The following is a 20,882-nucleotide window of genomic DNA, read 5'->3' on the forward strand; positions in this document are numbered from 1 at the left end:
AATTTCAGAATTTCAGAATTTCAGAATTTCAGAATTTCAGAATTTCAGAATTTCAGAATTTCAGAATTTCAGAATTTCAGAATTTCAGAATTTCAGAATTTCAGAATTTCAGAATTTCAGAATTTCAGAATTTCAGAATTTCAGAATTTCAGAATTTCAGAATTTCAGAATTTCAGAATTTCAGAATTTCAGAATTTCAGAATTTCAGAATTTCAGAATTTCAGAATTTCAGAATTTCAGAATCTCAGAATTTCAGAATTTCAGAATTTCAGAATTTCAGAATCTCAGAATCTCAGAATTTCAGAATCTCAGAATCTCAGAATTTCAGAATCTCAGAATCTCAGAATCCCAGTATTTCAAAATCTCAGAGCGAGGTCCGGATGTGCTTAACTGTTTTAGATTGAATAAATGTAATTAGAGTTTAAAAAAATTACTGGGTGTCCATCTTCCCGGAAGACCTGTTTTGTAAAAAACTTGTAAATTTTCGGTATTTTCCGTAAAACCTTCTTTTTTCACATCTGTCCAAAATAATCCCGGGAGTTTTTCAAAGGTAACTCCAGACCTGTTGACTTGACCCAGTTTCCATAAAAACACAAAAACGAAAGTTTATTCACAACATCATTAAAAACGCAAAAAGGAAACAGTACCCGAAAAGAAACAAGAGAGAAGTAAGAAGAGAAAAGATCCATTGGAAAAATTGTAAACTAAATATTAATTGACAATTAGTAACTTATGATTAAAACGAAGAACGAAGTAGCTGACAATGACAGCAATAGAAATAGTTGCGAAGAATGTTGAGGCAGATATCAAAATTCCAAAACTAGCTACAGAAACGCAGAAAGTTTGTTCGTAATCCTTCAGTGAGCTTCGAAGGAAGGAAGAGGAATGAAGCAGTTGACTGTTATCCGATTTTGAAGAATCTATATCAAATACAGTAAGACTGTTGGCGTGAAGTGACATGGATGACAATCCCTTCGTAGATCTCTTTCTTCGAAGCGAATTGTTGCTTAGATTGCATTTTGGTGGCTACAAAATATTCATGTTTGATACAGAAATTAAAATTGAAAAGCGCACCGTCATTTCAAGACACTCCGCATCATCCACCGAACAAAAAGTTATAGTGCATCTAAAATCAACCGTTGATCTATCAGGGAACTTGAAGATGTAGGCATCCACTTGGGCAGTCATCCCGTCTGCTGAATAGGTTGGCGTCTGAAGCATCAGCCGATCGAGAGTACATCCATGTTCATCAATCACTTCGAACTGTTGTCCTGCTCCATCTTTCACAAAACATTGATGGATGAGCATTTTCAATTTACTAGCCATTCCTCCTTTACATGTCCATTGATGTCGAACAAGTTCTCCGACGAGACTATTTTGAACAGAGTTACCATTGCTATCAGAGATTAGATAATCACATGATGGGGGTTCCATGGTTCCGTTGATTTCGTGTTCATCGTTCATGCTGAAAAGTTTCAATGAAAACTTTTTTGAATGCCCCTTAAGTTTCCAAAAATTGGGGGTTGTCAGAAACATTTCATACTGACAGTTTTTAATCACTAAACTCAAGAATAGCTCTCTGCAGTTTTGCTATAAAGACATATATTTCAGTTTCAAACTTCACCCAATTTTCTGTCCCAATTTTCTGACCCAACTCACTTGACGTCCAAATCCGTACTGACTGTCTTCTCAGCTTCGGCATAAGCGCATTGGATATGATACGCTTTGTCCAACTTTGTGATAAAACTGTCATGGAACGAAACGACAGCAATCAAGGATACGACCACAGATGGAGGATTTAACTGAAAAAAAGAAGACGTGACCCAGAAAGTGAATCCCAGAAAAGTGTCCTTGAAAAACACGCACACTTCTAGTAGTTCAATGTTTGTATGGAAACGCTTTCGAAAAAAAACCGGATCAAGCAGAATATGTTGACGCATAATTGGCACATAATAAGCGATTCCAGAAAGCAGCAAGGAAAATATAGCTTACCTTCCTGTCACGTTTTGTATTACAGGAATTGAGAGGAACTTCCAAACGGATTGAATTTGTAGCTCGACGAGTTCGTCTTTCTTCACAAACACAAGGCGCACATGTTGTTGGAGGTGGGCAGTTTGAGGATGCTAAGGGTCTGAATTTACAGAAATATCAGCTCTGAACAGCTTGGAGTCTATGCAAAAACTCACGATGCAGTTGTTGCTGGTCGTCCCCTTGGTGTTGCAGAAGAACCTCCTCCTTTTCCGAAAACTCTCAACTCTTCTCCACGAGTTCCTCCAAAAACTGCGTTTCCGCCCGTCGAAACTCCTCCTATTCCTTGCCATTCTCCCTCATCTGAATCAGATTTTAAAGATTCCGCCGTCAGGTTCCGTCGAGGCAACAGGAATGCTGCCGCTATATTCGGAGGAAGCTCATTTTCATGAGTTTCGAATGTTTTCCTCGGCTCAGTGGTCGAATCTAATTCAAAAATCGGCTCTCTTCCATCAGAAAGAGTTTTCGTAGTTGACCTTTGATCCTCCACATACGGCTCTCTCGACTTTTTGACCGTTCCAAGAAATGGTTCCTCGAGAGGCTTGTCACTGGTCACTACTCCATTCCGAAAGGTTTTTGTGCATTGCGGATTCGCGTAGTCTCCTTTGACGAACACTTTTCCAGTGAATAGCCGTTCTGTGATCACTTCGATCACAATTCGGTCACGTTGACACGAAATGGATGGTTGACCTGGAGAAAACAAAACAAAGGTATGATTGGAGAACGGAGGAAGAGATACCCACCAATTATCGCATTGTCAAATGTTGACTGACTTTTTGCTCCGTTGGATTCTGTTGCCTGGAAGAATTGAATGCTTTGAAGAGAAAACTTTTTTAAAAATTGAATAGAGCCTACTTTTATAGATTGATCTACGTATTGAAACCTTAATATGAGCATAAAACATAAAACAACTTTCGAACCGCAAAAAAGCAAAAAAAAGATAGTAAGAAAATTTTATAGTTCAATGAAGACTGGTTTTGTTAGGCTAAAGAAAATTGGCAGTTTTCAAAAGAATTTTGAACGTTCTCTACCAAAAACATAACGTTTTATTTTACCGTATTTCCTCTAGTGGAAGGGCACTCAAACTGTCAACTTCAAGGTCAATTTGCTCGATTCCTGTGAAATAGATCAAAAAGTAGTCCATTGATTAATTGTTGATCATAACGTACCAAACATTTTATCAGTTGACACATTTTTAATATCTTGCATAGGAGCCAAGAAAAAAATTAGTTCAAACTTGACAGTGTAGAGAGCCCTTCTATTACAGGTTTTACGGTAGCTATCCTAACATGGGACGAATTCAATCTTTATGAGAAGTGACCTCCAATTAGAAGAAATAAAACGAAAGGTTTTAAAACAGGAGTAAACAGACGATGGCAAATATTTAGACGATTTTTTGATTCTCAAAAATTCGGAATCTGCTAAAACTTGACAATAAACATGGCAGTTAAGTTTTATCATTCCAAAAAGTTGATCGAAAATTGGAAACCTACCGAAAATGTAACTACAAGAAGCAGTATGGAATACAAGATCATTTACGAGTGCAAACTTAACAGAACTGTACTCGCCGGAGGCATGCGGAGGGGAAATGCGTGTCTAAAGAGGTTACGTCTTCTCTCCGCGAAACCAGACTCCGCCCACTTGTGTCGCCTTGTTTGAATGACGAAGAAAATTGGTGTGGAATGAATATGGAGATGAAGATGATGTGGACGAAAAAGAAGAAGAAGACAAACTGTTTGTGCAACTCCTAGACCTAGTTTTCTTTTCCTTTTCTTTTCTCTTTTAAAATGAAATGAATATCGACGTTTTCGTGCATCCGGAGAATCGAGGGGAGTTGTTCAGAGGATGATCAACGAATAAGTACAGAAAGTAGGTAAGTAGGCACTCTTGATGAACTATATTCAAAAGAGAGTTTAGAAAGTTTCCGAATAGTTCAAACTATTATGATGATGTTGCCAAAATGAAGTGGAAGTTGTTCAAAATTCAAGAGCCTTCAAGTACCGTTTTTCTCTAAAAGAAGCCTATCATGACCGTCGAGTTATCTCGATTGCTGTGAAAGATATCAGTTATTTCTCAATTAAAAAAAAAGGTATCATAATATCACCAACATTTTATCAGTTGGAACATTTTTGATATCTTTCACAGGAATCAAGATAAATGAGCTTATAGTCGCAAAAAGCTAGAGAAACTACTTGAACCAAAATAAAAAACAATGCCGAGACTAACTTCCTGGAACTTAAAATTTTGAAACATTTTAACAAAAATTTATTACTGAAAAAGTTTCAGAATGCAAAAGTCTTCAAATATGTGATTGTTAACCCAAACTATTATCTCAGCACAAAGTATTTTGCAGGCTTTCGTTCTGTCCATGATTTGCATTTATCATACCGTATACAATCTAATAGAAGTCCATACAACTTTGAGCCTATATATATATATATATATATATTAGGTTGGCGGGAAAGTCTTTGTCACTCTGTTTGTTTAATCACTGTTCTCGTATATGGAGGCTGTGTATGATATCGACTCTAGTGAATAACAAGGTGATAAGAACCTTCCATATAAACAAGTCCCCATCTCCTTCCCTGCTCCTCATCTGTAATTGAAACGATATGTTTGTTCCCACTGCTATTCACATCAGACATGTTTTGATTTACCTCTTCCTATCTCACACCACGATGAAGGATTCGGAAACTTTCTTGAAGAATGTGTACAACACACATGCCCCTCACTACAATACTATTCGCAATTGGTTCCATCGTTTCGAAAAAGTGACTTCTCGCTCGATGAAAAGGATCGCTCTGGGAGACCCCGTGAGTTGGATTTGGACAAGCTGAAGCACGCATTGCAATCGGATCCATTTCAATCTAGCCGTGAACTAGCTGTCACATTCGGAGTTCACCATAGCACAGTCCTTGAAGGTTTGAAGTCTCTTGGAATGAGAAAACTTTTTGGTCGATTCATACCTCATCACCTGACTCAAGCCAACCTTGACCGCCGAGTCGACGATTCGATTACTCTTCTCACTCTCCACGCGGGCGATCGATGGCTGGACCGGCTAATAACCGGAGATGAGAAGTGGGTCTTCTACGATAATCACCACAGGAAATCCCAGTGGGTTGGAGAAGGAGAGAGCCCACAGGATGTCCCAAAACCCGACCTTCATCCGAAAAAAGTTATGCTCTCTGTGTGGTGGGGAGTGGACGGCCCCATCTACTGGGAACTTCTGCCCGAGGGCAAAACAATAACTGGAGACCTCTACACTACTCAACTACGAAACCTCAAGAAAGCAGTCGACCGTTCGGCCCTGAAAGACAAGAAAGTGTACTATCAACATGATAACGCTCGCCCACATGTTTCGAAACAAGTGAAGCAGGAGCTGATGGGATATGGATGGAATGTTCTCCCTCACCCCCCGTATTCTCCTGATCTTGCTCCTTCCGACTATTGGTTATTTGGCGATATGACACGTGCCTTCGAAGGAAGAAGCTTCAATTCCCGTGGAGCGGTCGAAGCGGCACTCAAACAATACGTTGCCTCACGCCCGGCTGGATTCTACCGCAATGGAATCCATAAATTGAGGGAACGTTGGAGACATGTTGTTGATAATGATGGACAATATAATTAATTATTCGGTTATTTTTTCTTTGAGAAATAAACTATTGAAAAAGTGACAAAGACTTTCCCGCCAACCTAATATCTAATTACCTGTAAAAGATATCAAAATGGGGTCAACTGACAAAACATTGTTAATGTTATGATGCATATTTTCTCAGTTGACTACTTTTTGATATCTTTTTAGAGGAACCGAGATATATAAGTTTAACTTTGACAGTTAGTGTGGCACTCTATCAGAATGTTTACAGTAAGTTTCTCCACGAACAAGCAAAACAAGCTTGAACCAAATTTTCTCAGGGATTCCCTACAGTAACCTTTTCCCATCTATTCCACATACCCATATATCATTCACCACCTTTCCTCAAGGTCCATCCTCGCTTTTCTCTCTTTCTCGAGACGGACTCTTAATACCATAAAACATGCATGATCCTCTGAGAGGTTCCTCTCAATTTGCGCAAAACAATATGGACGCGCGAATTTCAAGTTGATTTGTTTAATGTATTCTTTCCTGTCATCATCCTCTTCTTATTCTTCTTCTTCAAAAGTCTTCTTTTTTCGTTCATTCGTTCATCCGATTCGTCCTTGCACACTGTAATTAGTGACCGAAGGTAGAGAGGGGTCGTTCCTGCCCTTGCACACACGCAACCGTCCCTTTCCAACAATAGTCATGATGGGCAGACTCGATCGTATAACGCTCGTTTTCTTTTGTATTCATCGACGCCTTCTCGAGAGAAAGAAGACGATTCGGGAAGGAACGAGCCCTCCTCTCTTCTTTTGAATTCCATTCTATTGTAATTGGTAGGTTGTATAACTAAAGTGCAACATCGCAACACGTGGTGTTTTGACACTTGAACAAGAGGGACTAATAGATTCAAGGAAGGACATATGGAGCCTAAGGTATTAATGGATCTCTTCTTTGCAGAGTTTGTATGCACAGTGAACCTGTAGAATTTTTGAACTACTCGGACGTTAACTTCTGATCGGACAAATCTAAATCTCCAAGTACTCAACTTCTCAACTTTGGAAACACTTGAATTCTGAATTTTCAAAATTCGCAAAAGCGTAATTTCATAATTCCAGATTCCCTAAGTTCGGAAAATAGAAAATGGAAAGCTTAAGAATTTAGAAATTCAGGAATTCAAAAATTCAGAAAAGGAGTAAGATTTTGATCTGAAAAATAATTCTTTAGTTTTTTTAGCTTTCGAACTTCCAAGATTTTTAATTTACCAATATCTGACCTCATAGTTCTAGGATGTTTGAATAGGTTTACGCCCGTCCGGGACTAAACCTCTTGCCTTCGCTTACAGTACCCGTAATCTAATAAAGATGTTTTTTCCTTTAGAACAGAAATTTATTATGATCGGACTCTGGTCTGGTTGGTTAGATTTCAGATAAGACTGATACTAAAACCTAACAAACTCCGACAAACTAATGACAAGGTTGGGACCTAGGTTCCGACCAGAATCTATCCATGGCCCGCTATACAGCCGTTTTTGGGCAAGCTCTGGCCAGAACTGGACCAATATCCGTCCAAAACTATCCGTCCAAACCAGAAGTTACAAGACAACAGAGTTGAGATGTTATTTCTTACTATTAGTTTTTTTCAAAACAAAAAATTGCAAATAGAATACTTTCAGACAATTAATTTATTCACAAAGTTCAAATCAATCATTTTCTAGGCGTTGGAGGAATCATCATAGCGGGAGCCGCCACTGATCCATTAAACGGCGGTGTCGGATGTTGAACTTTGGCAGTCATCGTAGTCGGATTATGCTTCGACACGGCACCTGGTTTTACAGAATCATTATCTGATTTGTGACGATGTACAGGCACTCTTCTAACACTTTGCTTGATAGTAGTGGGTGGTTGAGGAACTGCTGTCAATGGCTTCAAACTCAAATGATGAGTTGGAGAACGAGCACCCGGACCAGTTGGAGCCAACGGTTTGAGACTGTTGTGTTCTCCAGTGGAACGTTGAGCAGGTGTTGTTGGTTTAACGCTGATAGTTGTGCCTGCTTTGTGATGATTCTCATTCGAGTTTTTGAGGACTGGCGCCGGCAAAATAGTTGGTTTTGGAATGGGTTTCGGAGCTGGAGGCGGCCCTTCTTTTTCGATAATTGTGTCATCACTTTTGGACACGGATTCATCTCTTGGCTGTTCTTGTTCACCCGGTGTTGGGAAGTCTCTCATCGTGTACAGCGGGGCTGTTCCTGGTTTTGGAAGATCTAGCAGTTCTGATAGATCCACTTTCTTCTTACTTTTTTTATGTTTCACCACTCTGGAAATAAACACAAATCGATTATGAGAAGTGAGGCTTATGAAACGAACGCTGCCAGAGGCTTGAAAATGTTTTCATACGGTCCCCCATTCTGCCAATCCAGTGGCATATCCGGAGTGAACTTGTTCTTAATCATGATTTGACATAAAACTCCCCGAATTTTCGCGTAATCTAAAAACATCAGAATCTGTGAAAATATAAAGTTTTTCCCTGACCAGGTTCTCTTGAATAACACAAAGACGTCAGATAGCAGCGAATCATCTGAAATTCCAGTGGACATTTCCCCAAAAGTGAATCAATTTTCGACTCTTTTTCTTTTTTCGTGTTCTCTTTTGTCATATTTTCCCATGGCAAGTCAGACAAATGAAACTCGATCATCATGTAGAGAAGTGACCAGAAGTCGTCGTGACGTCCCGGTTCCATTCTCTGGTGAATATTCAGAGAACAATAAGGAATGGTCCCGCGGAATGGAGCTTTCATACGTGGCTTTCGAAGCTCTTTGCTTTTGTTCTGAACTCATAAGAAATATGGGGAGTCAGAAGAATAAACTTACAAACATATTCCGGCACAATCCAAAATCCAAAACATAAACCAATTTCTCTTCATCCGAACCAAGCACTCCAATTGCAAAATTTGATGGTTTGACATCTCGATGAATGTATCTGGAAAGAGAATTAGGTCAAACGGCACACTGAATTATACCAGTTACCCAAGTCTTTGAATTTCCACCAACGAATCGAAGCACTGAATTCCACAAACCGTTGTAGTATACAAGGTGAATGACTGAAATGAAATTGGTTTTATTTCGGAAGAACCAGGAAATTGAGTCCAATTTCCATTACTGTACATAGCCCCATATAAAAAATCACCCAATTTGACCTACCTTATTCGGAATATTCTTCCTCAAGTCGGCTAACGATGGACCGACAAGATGCATGATGATGTAGTTGTAATTCCTCTCACTTCCCAATTCAACGCCGATAATGTTATGTTTCGATTTGTTATCCTTTAGTAATGTCATCAGATCCCATTCTGTTTTCAGATTATTATGTGCTAGTGCCAGCTCGGCTTTACAGGCGAATCGGACGTTCGGAGAGTCACGACGAATCACTTCGTAGACCACTCCGTATCCACCTTTGCCAATCATTTGGACCATCTGGACAAGGATTTTAATACATAAACTCTCTATTCTGAATTTACCACAAATTGCCCGTTTATGATAGTAGATAATTTACACGCAGGTCCCTTTTCTTTTGGCTTCGGAGCTGGCGGCGTCAGAACAGCTGGAGTCGCTGGAGTTGCTACGACCGGGGCGATTGTTGCTGCCATTTTTAAACAGAACCAATAACAAAATAAACCAGTTTTATTCACAAAGTTTGATATAAAAATATTAGCGACAAGTTCATAAGGATTCTGTTTTGGCAACACGTGATGAGATCATTCGGGTGGAAAACTTGGAGGAGAAGGGATGAAACATAGGGAATGACTATCAATTATATTATGACTAAATTAGATGACTAGCGTTGATATAGGTTAATCTGTTTGCTCATTTTCTGCAGTTCGGAGCATAATATACCCGTTTTCATCTGTAGCATTGCCAAGTGGATTTTCGAACGACATAGGGATCTGGAAAATAAATTTTATAGAGGAGGAATAAAGATCCAAAGTACCTCAGCAGGTTCGATGAGAGGTCGACCAGCTCCTTCAATTCGGAATACAATAGCAATGGTGGCAAAGTGGACTGAAATTATTTATAACTCTTATCTGTAGACTCATATTTAAGACTTACAGAACATTGCCATATACTCCACAAGGGCGTGTATTGTCCATGTAAGTGGTTGGTTTCCAATATCTTTGTAATCGATTTGAGTCAGAATGTCTAACGCTCTGATAACTGATAAAATGATGAGAGCACAACTGAGAATTGGGAATCGAGACAAATGTTCTGCTACCAGCACCTGAAAAAAATCGATGTTTCCTTATCCTAAACAGTCTAATAAACGCCAGCCCAACTTTTAACTTTGAGCCTATATATCTAGGCTTCTGGGAAAGATATCAAAAATTAGTTAACTGACAAAACAGTTCTGACATTATGATAAACATTTTGTCAGTTGGCCCCTTCTTGATTTCTTTTACAGAAACTGAGATACATCAACTCCAAGTTAGCGGTGTGAGTGGGAAAGTTTCCTTACTTGAAATAAAGCATATGAAGTGATCGAAAGGGCAAGAACCACATGGAATAATTGAGAATAAATAGTGACTAGTGGATGAGGACTTTTGGTTCGGAAGAAGACGTAGAAGGCCAGAGACAGCACGAAAACTGCTGAGAAGAGCATAACCACTCCGAGTCCTAACACACTTTTCTCGTGTTTCTTCTTCACTAAAATCTCTTCTGTGGATTCTTCGGTGTTGTCCGGTGGTGGGAGGGCGGTTCTAGAAAGCTTTCAAAAGTTTAATAGGTTTGAAAAACTTGGCTTTTTACCTTGCCAAGTATGCCAAAAACAAAACAAGAACACTGGATCCAATGAATGATAACACATTTAATGAGGTTTCTATTGTGTGCACACTCGAAGCTGAAAATGTATGGTTCATAATTTTATTTGATTTATTAATTAATTTAACTGTTCCACTCACTTTCAGTCCCATTATCATATTTGTCTGCTGGTAAAACCAAAAACTCGGAGCTCGTGCCATCAATGAAATACCCGTTAAATTGAAGGTAGATGTAGGAAAAGATGTGGAGATATGTTGCGTTGATAGCTAGAATTCCAATGACTAAAGAAGCAGCAATCGTGATGTAATTGAACTTGGTAGCCACACTCAATCCAGTGAAAAGAGACATGAATGCAGTGAGAAATGGGAGCTGAAAATGATGGGACTACAAAAAGGTATTGATAATTTTGAAAATTACTTTTTGCTCGCTGCTGTGGAAGATTTTGTAGAATTGTTTGGTGAATAGTGCATACAAATTGACATTGACCAGAGAAAGGGAAATGGTTAGGAAGAAAACTGAGAAGCCCATGAAGATCACTTTGTTCAAATGGGTCAGCTGAACACGCGTGGCATCTCTTCTGGTCATCTGAAAATGGATTTTAGATGACAGCCCTTCCATTGACGGCCTTTCCACTTCCACTTATTACAGGGCCCTTGTTTTTCCGGCCATTTTTTTCGAAAATTTTCATCGACAAATTTTGTGAATCAATATTTAAAGTTTATGAAAATTCATCAAATTTCACCAAAATTGAGCAATTTTTTCATCAAAAAAGAGTGTTGCAACTAATAATATTTTTCACTGAAAACGTACGGAAATTTTTAATTTCAAACAACACATTATGAAAGGGGCCCTTCTACTTTTCCGACCCTTATCGGAGGGTCCTTCTATTAGAGGGACCCTTCTATTACAAATTTTACAGTAATAATTTTCCAGATAAAACTCACAATGAATGTAAGAAAGATGGTCAGAAGAACAAACATGTGGGGAATTGCGATCATCAAAGAGGTGATGGCTTGACGGAAGAGGAACTTTGAGTGTGCAGATGTCATGATTCTGAAATTAGAGATTCTTCATTAGGTTTTCTCCAAAACATCGAAAACCTACCTATAATCCAGCCAAGCATAGAAAAATGAGGGATAAATAGTTGCCCCAGACAAAACAAACGATGTACTTTGAATGATTTGATTTGATCTTGAAGACAAAAACACAAAAACTCCGGTAGCCAAATTGATAACAAGCCAAGAGAACTCATCAATTGTGTGCATGTCCAGAAATATTGCCTGCTTGTGATTCACCATGATAAGTCGTTGCCACATATGATTTGCTAATCCAGTGACTGTCATGATAATCAGTGCAACTCCATAGCCTTGGAAGCGGCGACTATCAGTCTGGAAAAATATTTGAATAAGGGGGAGAAGGCAAGAGAAAGTAAACTGACAAATGTACATTCGGAGAAGCCTCGATACGATTGACAATCAGTTTATGAGACATGCATGCGGCAAGAACGCATATTGCCAAATCTAGACAGTTGTATGCAAACAGATGGTCTCTCTGAAATATTTAGCAGATCAGAAAAGTCTTAAAAAAGCCAAAGATTAGTTAGCCCAGCGAGGAGAGGCATTTTCAAGCGACAATTTCAGACGGACAAGACACGAATCAAGTGAGATAAAGCATTGAAGCAAATGTGTTATACGGCTAACAAACTAACAAATTTCTGGGCCAACTTGGCAAGATGCTCCGATATTTCCTTCGATGGCTGGGGGATTTCCTTCAAGGTATAAGATTCAAGTTTTTAAAATTCTAGAAGATTTGCTTTAAAAAAAAACAAACCGTTTCAATTTCATCATCGCTGATAAAATTAGAGAGTATTCCAGTGTTGTTTGGAGTTCCAAATGTTTTGATGGCTAGATTTCCAAGGTCTGCAAACGCACAACTGACGCAAATGCAGAAGCTGAGCACGTTGACAACGACTATGGCAGTTTCAGATCTAAAACAGTTGGCTCATACGCAAGATATAAAAAATATGTTAACTGATAAAATGTTTGTGATATTTTCATAAATAATTTATTAGTTGATAGCTTTTTAATATCTTTTAAAAGAATCACGATAAATTGGCTCAAAGTTTGAAGTCAGGTGGCCCTTCTATTACAGGTTCTACGGTATTTTGAAAAGATGGGTTTTTCAATCGATTTTTCCATTTTGGAAGTGTGAAACATTTTGTGAACTTGTAATCGAATGACAACTAAAAAAAAGTTCAAAAATTTTTGATATCTCTTACAGTAACCGGGACCCTTCTGATAAAGTCTTATTGAAAAGACTTACTTCAAAGTTTTTTGTGGGAAAATGAACGGAGAAAGCCCAGCCAAGAAGATAATTGTGTTGATCCAGTGGATATTGATAACTGAGAAATGACTGAAAAATTAATATTTTTCAAATCCAAAAAGCTCAAATTTCTCTTACTGCATCAGTTCCATAGGTTTTGTGATAGTGGAGACTAGTGCATTGAGAAGGGCAAGTGTTCCAAGTGCCAGTAGAAAATACCAGTACTTCCGGTCATTTTTCATCTGAATACTTCCATTTTCAGAAAACACCAGAACCATCTGACCAGTTATAGGATGGAGTTCCCAACACGTTTTTTTTTCGGGAAAGGTGACAGAGAGCCAAAAAAAAGGAAGTGGGAGGAGAAAGAAACGTAAATAAAGACTCTCCGGAGAGAGATGCATTTCGTCTATCCTAGACAGTATAGAGGTCGAGAGATGGAGAGGGCGAAAAAGGGAAACAAACACAAAAATATATGGAGTTGTTGAGCACAAAAAACTTGCGATAATTTCGAGTGAAAAAAAGGATCAAAAAATATATAGGTCGACGCAGACACAACTTTTTGTTTGTTTGTCAACAGGGAGGAGAGAAAAAGATTGTGGAGAGGAAAGAAGCAGTGTTTTCTAATTAAAAACAACTACTGTTCCGAAAGATTGTATAGTTTTTGTAAGGCTGGTAAGAAACGGCAAAATTAGAATTTCAGAACTACCGAATTTGTAGGGAAGAAGGACTTTTGTTTATTACCGTAAAACCGGTGATAGAAGTATTGTCAAGTTAGAGCTCAGTTATCTCAATTCCTATGCAAGATATCAAAATGTATCAATTGATAAAATGTTTGTGTTATTATAATAAACAGTTTATTAGTTAACAACTTTTTGGTACCTTCGACAGGAACCGAGATAAATTGGCTCAAAGTTAAAAGTTAGGAGCTCTTCTATTAAATGTTTTACGGTAAACATGGTAAATGAGAAACTAGAAAGATAAAAAAGGGAAATTCTAGGATTTTTTTTCGCTTTTTGAGATACTGTTAAGTAGTGATACATGCTAATGTGTAAATTTCAGACTACCATAACGATTTTAGGGTTTTCAAAATGCTGTTTCTGATAGAACACATTCTGAAAATCGAAAAATTCGAATTTTTTGAAAAGATTAATCATTGGATTTTTTTCGATTTTCAGAAAGTGTTCTATAAGAAAATCAAAGTTGAAAACTCTAACATCGTGTTTGTAATCTGAGACTCATCCATTCGCCTGTATAACCACGGTTTCAAACTGACTGGCTTCGAAGTGTCGCGGTTTCGAAGTGACGAGCCTTATTTATCAAAAAGATAACTACAAAGTTCTGAAAATCGCGTACGAGTTGTTCGAAAATTTCGTCTCCGAACACCACAAGACAATAAAATTGAACAGAAAGAAGAGTGAGCGGCAAGAAAAAAAAAAGATCGGTTTCGTTTTGTGACATCAATAAAAATACAAATATTGTGTATTTCAAAACTCTTTTTTCCATAGACGGAACAATGAATATGGAAATCGTTTTTGAAAATTGTATAGTTTTTATTTTGCAGTCTCTCATTCTCTCTATATTTTTTTCGAGTTTTTCGATCTTTTTTGATCAGACAGACAAACAATTCGAAATACGAAAAAAAATGGAAAAAATTATATTGAGAGCTCAAAATTTGGCTCAAATGTACAGAATTTTTGAAACCGGGCCTTCCGGGCCGGCCCGGGCCTTGAAAATTTCCTCAGGCCCGGCCCGGCCCGGAATTTTACAAGTATGTCTATTTCTCTTCTTCAGAAAAAAAACCGTTCGCGATGATGAAACATAACATGAAGAGTCTTATCGGAGAGAACTTGTACTTTTTAAATAATTTGTTCCTGATAAAAGAAATGATTCAATTATATTTCTTTCAAAGTAACACCAAAGAATGAATGGTAGTGTTTCCAAAAAGAGTAAGAGGAAATAAATCGGAAAAATATAATTGCAGGTTTTTCAGATTCTCAGAATTCGTTTGAAAAAAGATGGAAGAAAAGCAAAAGTAAAGTCCTCATAAGGATGAAGATAACTTCCAAAAATTGCAAAACTTAAAAATAAAAGTTCTGTGGAAACTGGAAATTCTTTTTTGATGGATATCAGAAAAAATTATGATTTTTTTAACTGAAACAAAACTAAAAAACACTGGATGTTTAGAATCACTAGAAAATATACCGTATAACATGTATCAGAAGAGCCCCTAACTTTTGACTTCGAGCCAGTTTATCTCGGTTCCTGTCGAAGATACAAAATGTTGTCAACAGATAAGTTGCATATTATAATATCTCAAACATTTTATCAGTTGACCCATTTTGGATATCTTCCTTAGGAATTGAAATCATTGAGCTCAAACATGACATTGTGGGACACAGGTTTTACGGTAATGCAAAACTTTAGAATCGCTAGAAAAAATACCCTAAGACCTGTATGCGAAAGACCCCTTTAAGAAAGGGCCCCTCTAATATAAGGGCCCTTTTAAGAGAAGGGTCCCTCTAATAGATCGATCTGTTGTTTGAAACTAAACATTTCCGTACATTTTCAGTGATAAATGTTCCGGAAATATCAAAATTATACATACAGTGGCGAGTAGTGGTGAGGAGAATTTTTTCGAACATTCATAACTTTGAAAAAAATTGCTCAATTGCTTTGAAATTTTGCATGAGAATAGCTGTAAAATCCAAAAACATAAAAATCGGTTTTTTGAAAATTTATCTTTCTCAGAATTTTCAGAGCAGTTTCAGATGTAACAGTGGTTCGAGAATCTAAAAAAACTTTTTTCCAGAATTTTTTCTGGCTCTGATTTTAGATATAACATGATTCTCAGTGTTTAAATATGCACCAAAAAAGTTTAGAAGAATTTTGGAAATCGGGCTCTCGAGTTATGATGCTCAGAGCACAAAAGGTATGCGTCGGCATTTTTGCCATAACTCAGCTGAAAATGTATTTTTGATGCTCAAAATTTCACAAATTATGTGTTTTGAGTTGTTCATCAACATGGTGTTCAAAATTTTACAATTGTAAAAAATGTTATCTCAATTTTTTCGATTTCAGAGATTTTCCTTAGAGGTGAAAAAAATGAAAAATTTCTGAGCATCATAACAATTTCTGAGCATCATAACTCAAGAGCCCGATTTCCAAAATTCTTCAAGACTTTTTTGGTGCATATTTGGACACTGAGAATCATGTTACTTCTAAAGTCAAAGCCTGAGAAAATTCTGGGAAAATTTTTTTTTGGATTCTCGGACCACTGTTACATCTGAAACTGCTCTGAAAGTTCTGAGAAAGATAAATTTTCAAAAAACCGATTTTTATGTTTTTGGATTTTACAGCTATTCTCATGCAATCTTTCAAGTCGATTAAGCAATTTTGAACTAAGTTATGAATGTTCGAAAAAATTCTCCTCACCACTTCTCGCCACTGTAAATTAGTTTAAAAACTCGCTTAATTTTGATGAAATTGACAAATTGAGGTATCATGGAACAATAGAAGAACCAGTCCATTTAATACAGGTTTTTCGGTAAATGTTCAGGAACTTTTTGTCGGCTAGTATTATTGAGAAATTATCATGCGCTTCATTTTCAGATATTTGAATAGAACATTGATTAGGCCCAGAGACTCAGTTTTTAGACTTGAAATCTCAAAGAAAAAGAGTAATTTATTATTCAAAAATGAGCAATTGGAAACCGAAATTGAGAACTTTAAAGAAAAAAGAGAACTTGATTTCATGCTTTCCATCAAAAGAGATAACAAGTAGTTTTTGGTTTCTGCTTCCTTTTTTTTTTGAAAAAAGAGCGTTCATTGAATGAGTGACACTTCCTCGACAACTTTCCTTCCGAGTTTTGTCTTCAAAAAGAACTCACATGAAACTTGAAAACGATCCGATTCCAGATCCATTGACAATGCATTTCGTAGCAGAATCAGGTCAAGAGCAATATGTATAAAAGTGGGACAAATAGAGGACAACTATGTATGGATATGAAATGAAATGAGGGGATGAAGAAGGCGATGGAAGGGGATGGTGGAAGAAGAAGAGGACTCATTAAATTCTATTTTTGAAATGGAGCAAAAAAAAAAGAAGAAAAAGCAAAAAGAAAGAAGTAGAGAAGAAGAAGAGAATGCCCCGTGGGTGTATGTGTTGTAGGGCATGTAATTGGAGGGCAATAGTAGTTGTTGGTGAGAGCTCAAAAATGGAAAAGAACATGTTTCGTTTTCCTAGTTTTCTTTTTCGGGAGAAAAATGGAAAAGAATGGGAAAAATAGAAGGGGTTGTTGGGGTTGGTTGTAGTGTTGCCCCCGTACAAATACACCGAATAACAACTAGTTTTGTATTAGGAAAAAGAAGAGGCGAGTGTTGAGAAGAGGAGAGTAGAAGAAGAAAAAGAAGAAGAAGAAGATGTGTTGTTGTCTCGAAAAATGACCAAAAGATAGAGAAATGAAACAACACTCATTTGATTAGAGACATGACCTGTACTATTTTTTTCGGGTCATTCCTGAAGAAATTTGATTCTACTTGTTCCAATTTTTCCACTGTGGAGTCTTTGTCGTTCTTCTACTTCTGAGTTTTTTTCTTGATAAATAGGAAAATCAGTTTTGTAAAATTCGTTTACTTTTAGAAAAAAAACTATTTAAAAAGTTTTCCATTAAATGTAAATAGATCAATCGGAATTTTGAAATTTTAGAAACACCAATAACCATTGTGATCAACAATAGTTTTTCTAGATGAGATGGAAAATAAATAAGTGAGACGCAGTCAAAAAAGTGTACGATAGAAATCAGTGAAATTTCAGAAGTTTTTTTTTTTTTTTGCAAAAATTGATTTACCGGATTCTGAAATGTGGCTGGAATTATTGGTCTATCAAGGTATAAATTAAAATTTACACTTTGAAACCGAACGATGGGTTACTGTAACATCTTGCTGAACCATTTAAATAAATCTACAAATAAGTCTTATTTTGAAAACCAAAGTTCGAAAAAACTTGAGCAGTGACGTTGACCAAACGAAAATAAAAGATCCCATTAACATGGAGAGAAGAGGTACTTGAAGTGACTTCCCTATCATTTGGACTACTTGTTTTCTTATTCATTTGCCAGGCAGAAACTATAAACGCTTTAATATGTCTCAAAGGCAGAAATTCTACAGTAACCCAAATCAAACTTTGAATGAAAATGTTTGGAAAAAAAATTCCTACAGACTGTTAGGTTAATTTGAAGAATGTGACCATTGAATTACTTAAAAACTGGGTGAGACCTCTCGCGTCATCGGAAACTGGTTCTGAATGATGCTAATGGTCAGATGAACTTTGAAAACGGAATGTGTAACACTTGAATTCTTATGGCAATTCGATAAATAAAATCTCTTTTACCGTGTTTGTTCTTTTAGAAGCCCATCTTATACGCTCACTTTGAGCTCAATTATCTCGGTTTTTCCAGAGATATCAAAAAGTGGTCAACTGATAAAATGTTTGTCATAATATCACTAATATTTCATTTGTTAATTAGTTTTTGATATCTTTCATGGCGATCGAGATAATTGAGCTCAAAGTGAACAGGATTCTATCAGAGCACTTATGGTAACTTGAAATATGTTCTACCAAAGTGCTTTCAAAATCTTCTTCTCCTTCTTTATGTGTTTATAAACAGCAAAAAAAGAAAAAAATGAGGGAATGTACGTTCAATATATCTGGAAAGCAAGGCCGAAACACAAAATCTTTTTATCACCGGAAATTTCATTTCCGGTTCGTCTGCCGATCCTATTTATTGTTCCTCAAAAGAAATATTCCATATGACACACTGGAATGCATTTATAACGAACAACCTCATTATTTTACAGGTTATGGGAACTAGTTTTTGCCATGGAGGGAACTATCCGTCAACGTTCAATTCCCTCATGATTCAAAGGACTGAAAAGAGAGGGGAAACGAAATGTGGAAACTAATAATTAAGTGCGAGATCTTTTTTTTCAAAGAATGCCATGTGCTCTGGAGCGAAAATTGTGGCACCGAAATGATGGAAAGGTGTGAAGTGAGATGAGAAGTTTCCTATTGATTTGAGGAAGAAAACGGAGAGGAAGACAACGAGAAGACAGCCGGGAATGAGATGAGAAAAGACGGATCAGTTGAGGTGGACATGAGGAGATTTCGTGTGAGAATAGGAGACGCAGAGATGGGTTCGAAATGACTTGTGACTTGTTTTTCGGGTGTTCAATATTTATCCCTTCCACAAATCATATGTATCAGTTTATCATTAAGAAGAATTCAAGTTGAGTTGACGGAGAAGAGTCTGTTTTGCAAGGAATATCTAAATTTTACAATGGGGCTCCGAAACTGAGCAAAAAAAACAAATGAGAGTTACTCACAAAAGAGCCCAACACCTTTTTTTTGAAAAACAAATTTTGTTCTTTATTACAATGAGTTCAGCTTTGTTTTGTAAATAGGTGTGAAGAGAATGAGTTGTGTTAGAGCGTCTTCTTCTTCTTCTTGCAAAACTAATATTTTCGGTCTCCTCGGATTCCGATTCAGTGTAATTGTGAAGATGAAAACTGTTTAATAAACACATATTCAGAAATCGAGAAGTTCAATTTATTCAGATTCAAACAGGCCTCGCCGGATAATGTAGTTTAGTTAAAATTTCAGCACATTTTGGATGATATTCTTCACAGCCTCAATAAATTATATTTTTCAAATTTATGATTTATTTCTTCCCATTTCATTACGAGGATTACTGTACTTTTTCGTTCGACTTTTTTTTTTGAAAGTTACTGAATGTTTGAAGATTTCTGAACTTCGGATTCATGATCCTTGCAGTTTTTTGTAGTTTTTTGACCCCGAAGATTCTGAGTAAGCAATTCTCCAGGGAAAGCTTTATCTGGAACAGGTGGGGCTCAGCGGCGGAGCCTCAATGGCGAAATGCTAGCACTTCAAGGTCAATTATCTCAATTTCTATGAGAAATTATAAGAAAATATCAACTGGTAAAATGTTGGTGATATCCGCAATTATTGTCGAATTAAAAAAAGTGGGACCTGGAAAATTTCGCGGGCGGCTTCCGGTCAATTTTCGAGGCCTTGCCCCAAAAACATTACGGTAGTAAACGAAACTTATTTTTGTGGATTGGGATTTTCTGGACAAAATTTAGATTTCTTGGTATGAAAATGATCGCTATTGTCTATTCAATGTAGATTTAAATTCAACTCCGAGTCATCCAGAAGAACTTTTGTGAAGTCGTAGAGGAACGATGGAGACGCTTGCTCACAGGTGGTCAATGCAGTATGCAGTTTCTGGAAATTCATCGATATATCTTCGGAAAGTGAAAAATGGAATTACGTTGAGTGCAAGAGAAGCTCTTGGATCGTCTCGGTGCTTCTGTCTGAAATCATGCCGATTGAGATTTAGTTTTAACGACAAAAAATTACTTGATTTTCTCCATAACTGGATTGTACAAGCACTGATAAGTCATTGCTCCAAGATATCCGCCCTCTTCGTTCATGTCGAACTGCTGAAAATCAATATGAATCGGAATAATGGCAATGCGCGCGGAATGGTTCAGTTAAAACGGGCGCATGAGCGTATGATCGATTCGTCCGCAAATATATGAATAGAAATCAGACAGAAGTAGAGAGACGCAGACGCGAAGACAAATGATTTGAGAGAATGTGGTGAAACGAGATGAGAAGAACCAACAGAAATAAAACGAACGGTTGGGTGTGGAATGTGAATAGAGGCAGCTGAGTCACATAAGTTTTGTCTGATAACTGAAAACGCGCTGACATGGGAAGGTGCTGGGGGAAAATATATGTCTTCAAATGACGTCAACATTTAATGTTGACTGATTTTTTTTAATTTCTGCGCAGAATGCTTGTATTCAGGTATTACATAGAGAAATATTTACAGCTGAAAAAATAAAAACCCTATAAAATTTGAAAAAAGTTCGAATTTGAGTTAGGGCGCACTTTCTGACATCCAAAAAGCGAGGCGGAGACCCCGANNACCCAACACCTTTTTTTTGAAAAACAAATTTTGTTCTTTATTACAATGAGTTCAGCTTTGTTTTGTAAATAGGTGTGAAGAGAATGAGTTGTGTTAGAGCGTCTTCTTCTTCTTCTTGCAAAACTAATATTTT

The 20,882-nt window shown here is 37.1% G+C and overlaps 4 protein-coding genes across 4 annotated transcripts; all 4 read right to left on the bottom strand.

The window, feature by feature from the left end:
- Positions 1 to 711: 711 nt before the first annotated feature.
- Positions 712 to 2,925, bottom strand: CBG03056 (the record flags this gene model as incomplete). The annotated part of the gene is made up of 7 exons (XM_045242304.1): positions 712 to 1,026; positions 1,075 to 1,465; positions 1,660 to 1,802; positions 1,993 to 2,131; positions 2,187 to 2,718; positions 2,772 to 2,826; positions 2,884 to 2,925. 7 exons carry the CDS (start codon positions 2,923 to 2,925, stop codon positions 712 to 714), a joined length of 1,617 nt encoding a protein of 538 aa, XP_045092137.1.
- Positions 2,926 to 7,314: 4,389 nt separating this feature from the next.
- CBG03054 lies at positions 7,315 to 9,253 on the bottom strand (the record flags this gene model as incomplete). The annotated part of the gene is made up of 7 exons (XM_002631205.1): positions 7,315 to 7,924; positions 7,975 to 8,095; positions 8,140 to 8,434; positions 8,478 to 8,586; positions 8,634 to 8,707; positions 8,808 to 9,080; positions 9,125 to 9,253. The coding sequence occupies 7 exons, from the start codon at positions 9,251 to 9,253 to the stop codon at positions 7,315 to 7,317; spliced, it is 1,611 nt and encodes a 536-aa protein (XP_002631251.1).
- A 204-nt stretch (positions 9,254 to 9,457) lies between these two features.
- Positions 9,458 to 13,141, bottom strand: CBG03053 (the record flags this gene model as incomplete). The annotated part of the gene is made up of 13 exons (XM_002631204.2): positions 9,458 to 9,550; positions 9,595 to 9,665; positions 9,714 to 9,882; positions 10,117 to 10,357; positions 10,407 to 10,497; positions 10,559 to 10,787; positions 10,836 to 11,003; positions 11,363 to 11,471; positions 11,523 to 11,806; positions 11,865 to 11,969; positions 12,249 to 12,405; positions 12,741 to 12,830; positions 12,879 to 13,141. 13 exons carry the CDS (start codon positions 13,139 to 13,141, stop codon positions 9,458 to 9,460), a joined length of 2,070 nt encoding a protein of 689 aa, XP_002631250.2.
- Positions 13,142 to 19,932: 6,791 nt separating this feature from the next.
- Positions 19,933 to 20,249, bottom strand: CBG03052 (the record flags this gene model as incomplete). Its single annotated transcript, XM_002631203.1, has 3 exons — positions 19,933 to 20,040; positions 20,087 to 20,129; positions 20,176 to 20,249. 3 exons carry the CDS (start codon positions 20,247 to 20,249, stop codon positions 19,933 to 19,935), a joined length of 225 nt encoding a protein of 74 aa, XP_002631249.1.
- Positions 20,250 to 20,882: the final 633 nt, after the last annotated feature.

Source organism: Caenorhabditis briggsae, assembly GCF_000004555.2.
Source record: "Caenorhabditis briggsae complete genome, chrII, whole genome shotgun sequence".
Lineage (NCBI taxonomy): Eukaryota > Metazoa > Nematoda > Chromadorea > Rhabditida > Rhabditidae > Caenorhabditis > Caenorhabditis briggsae.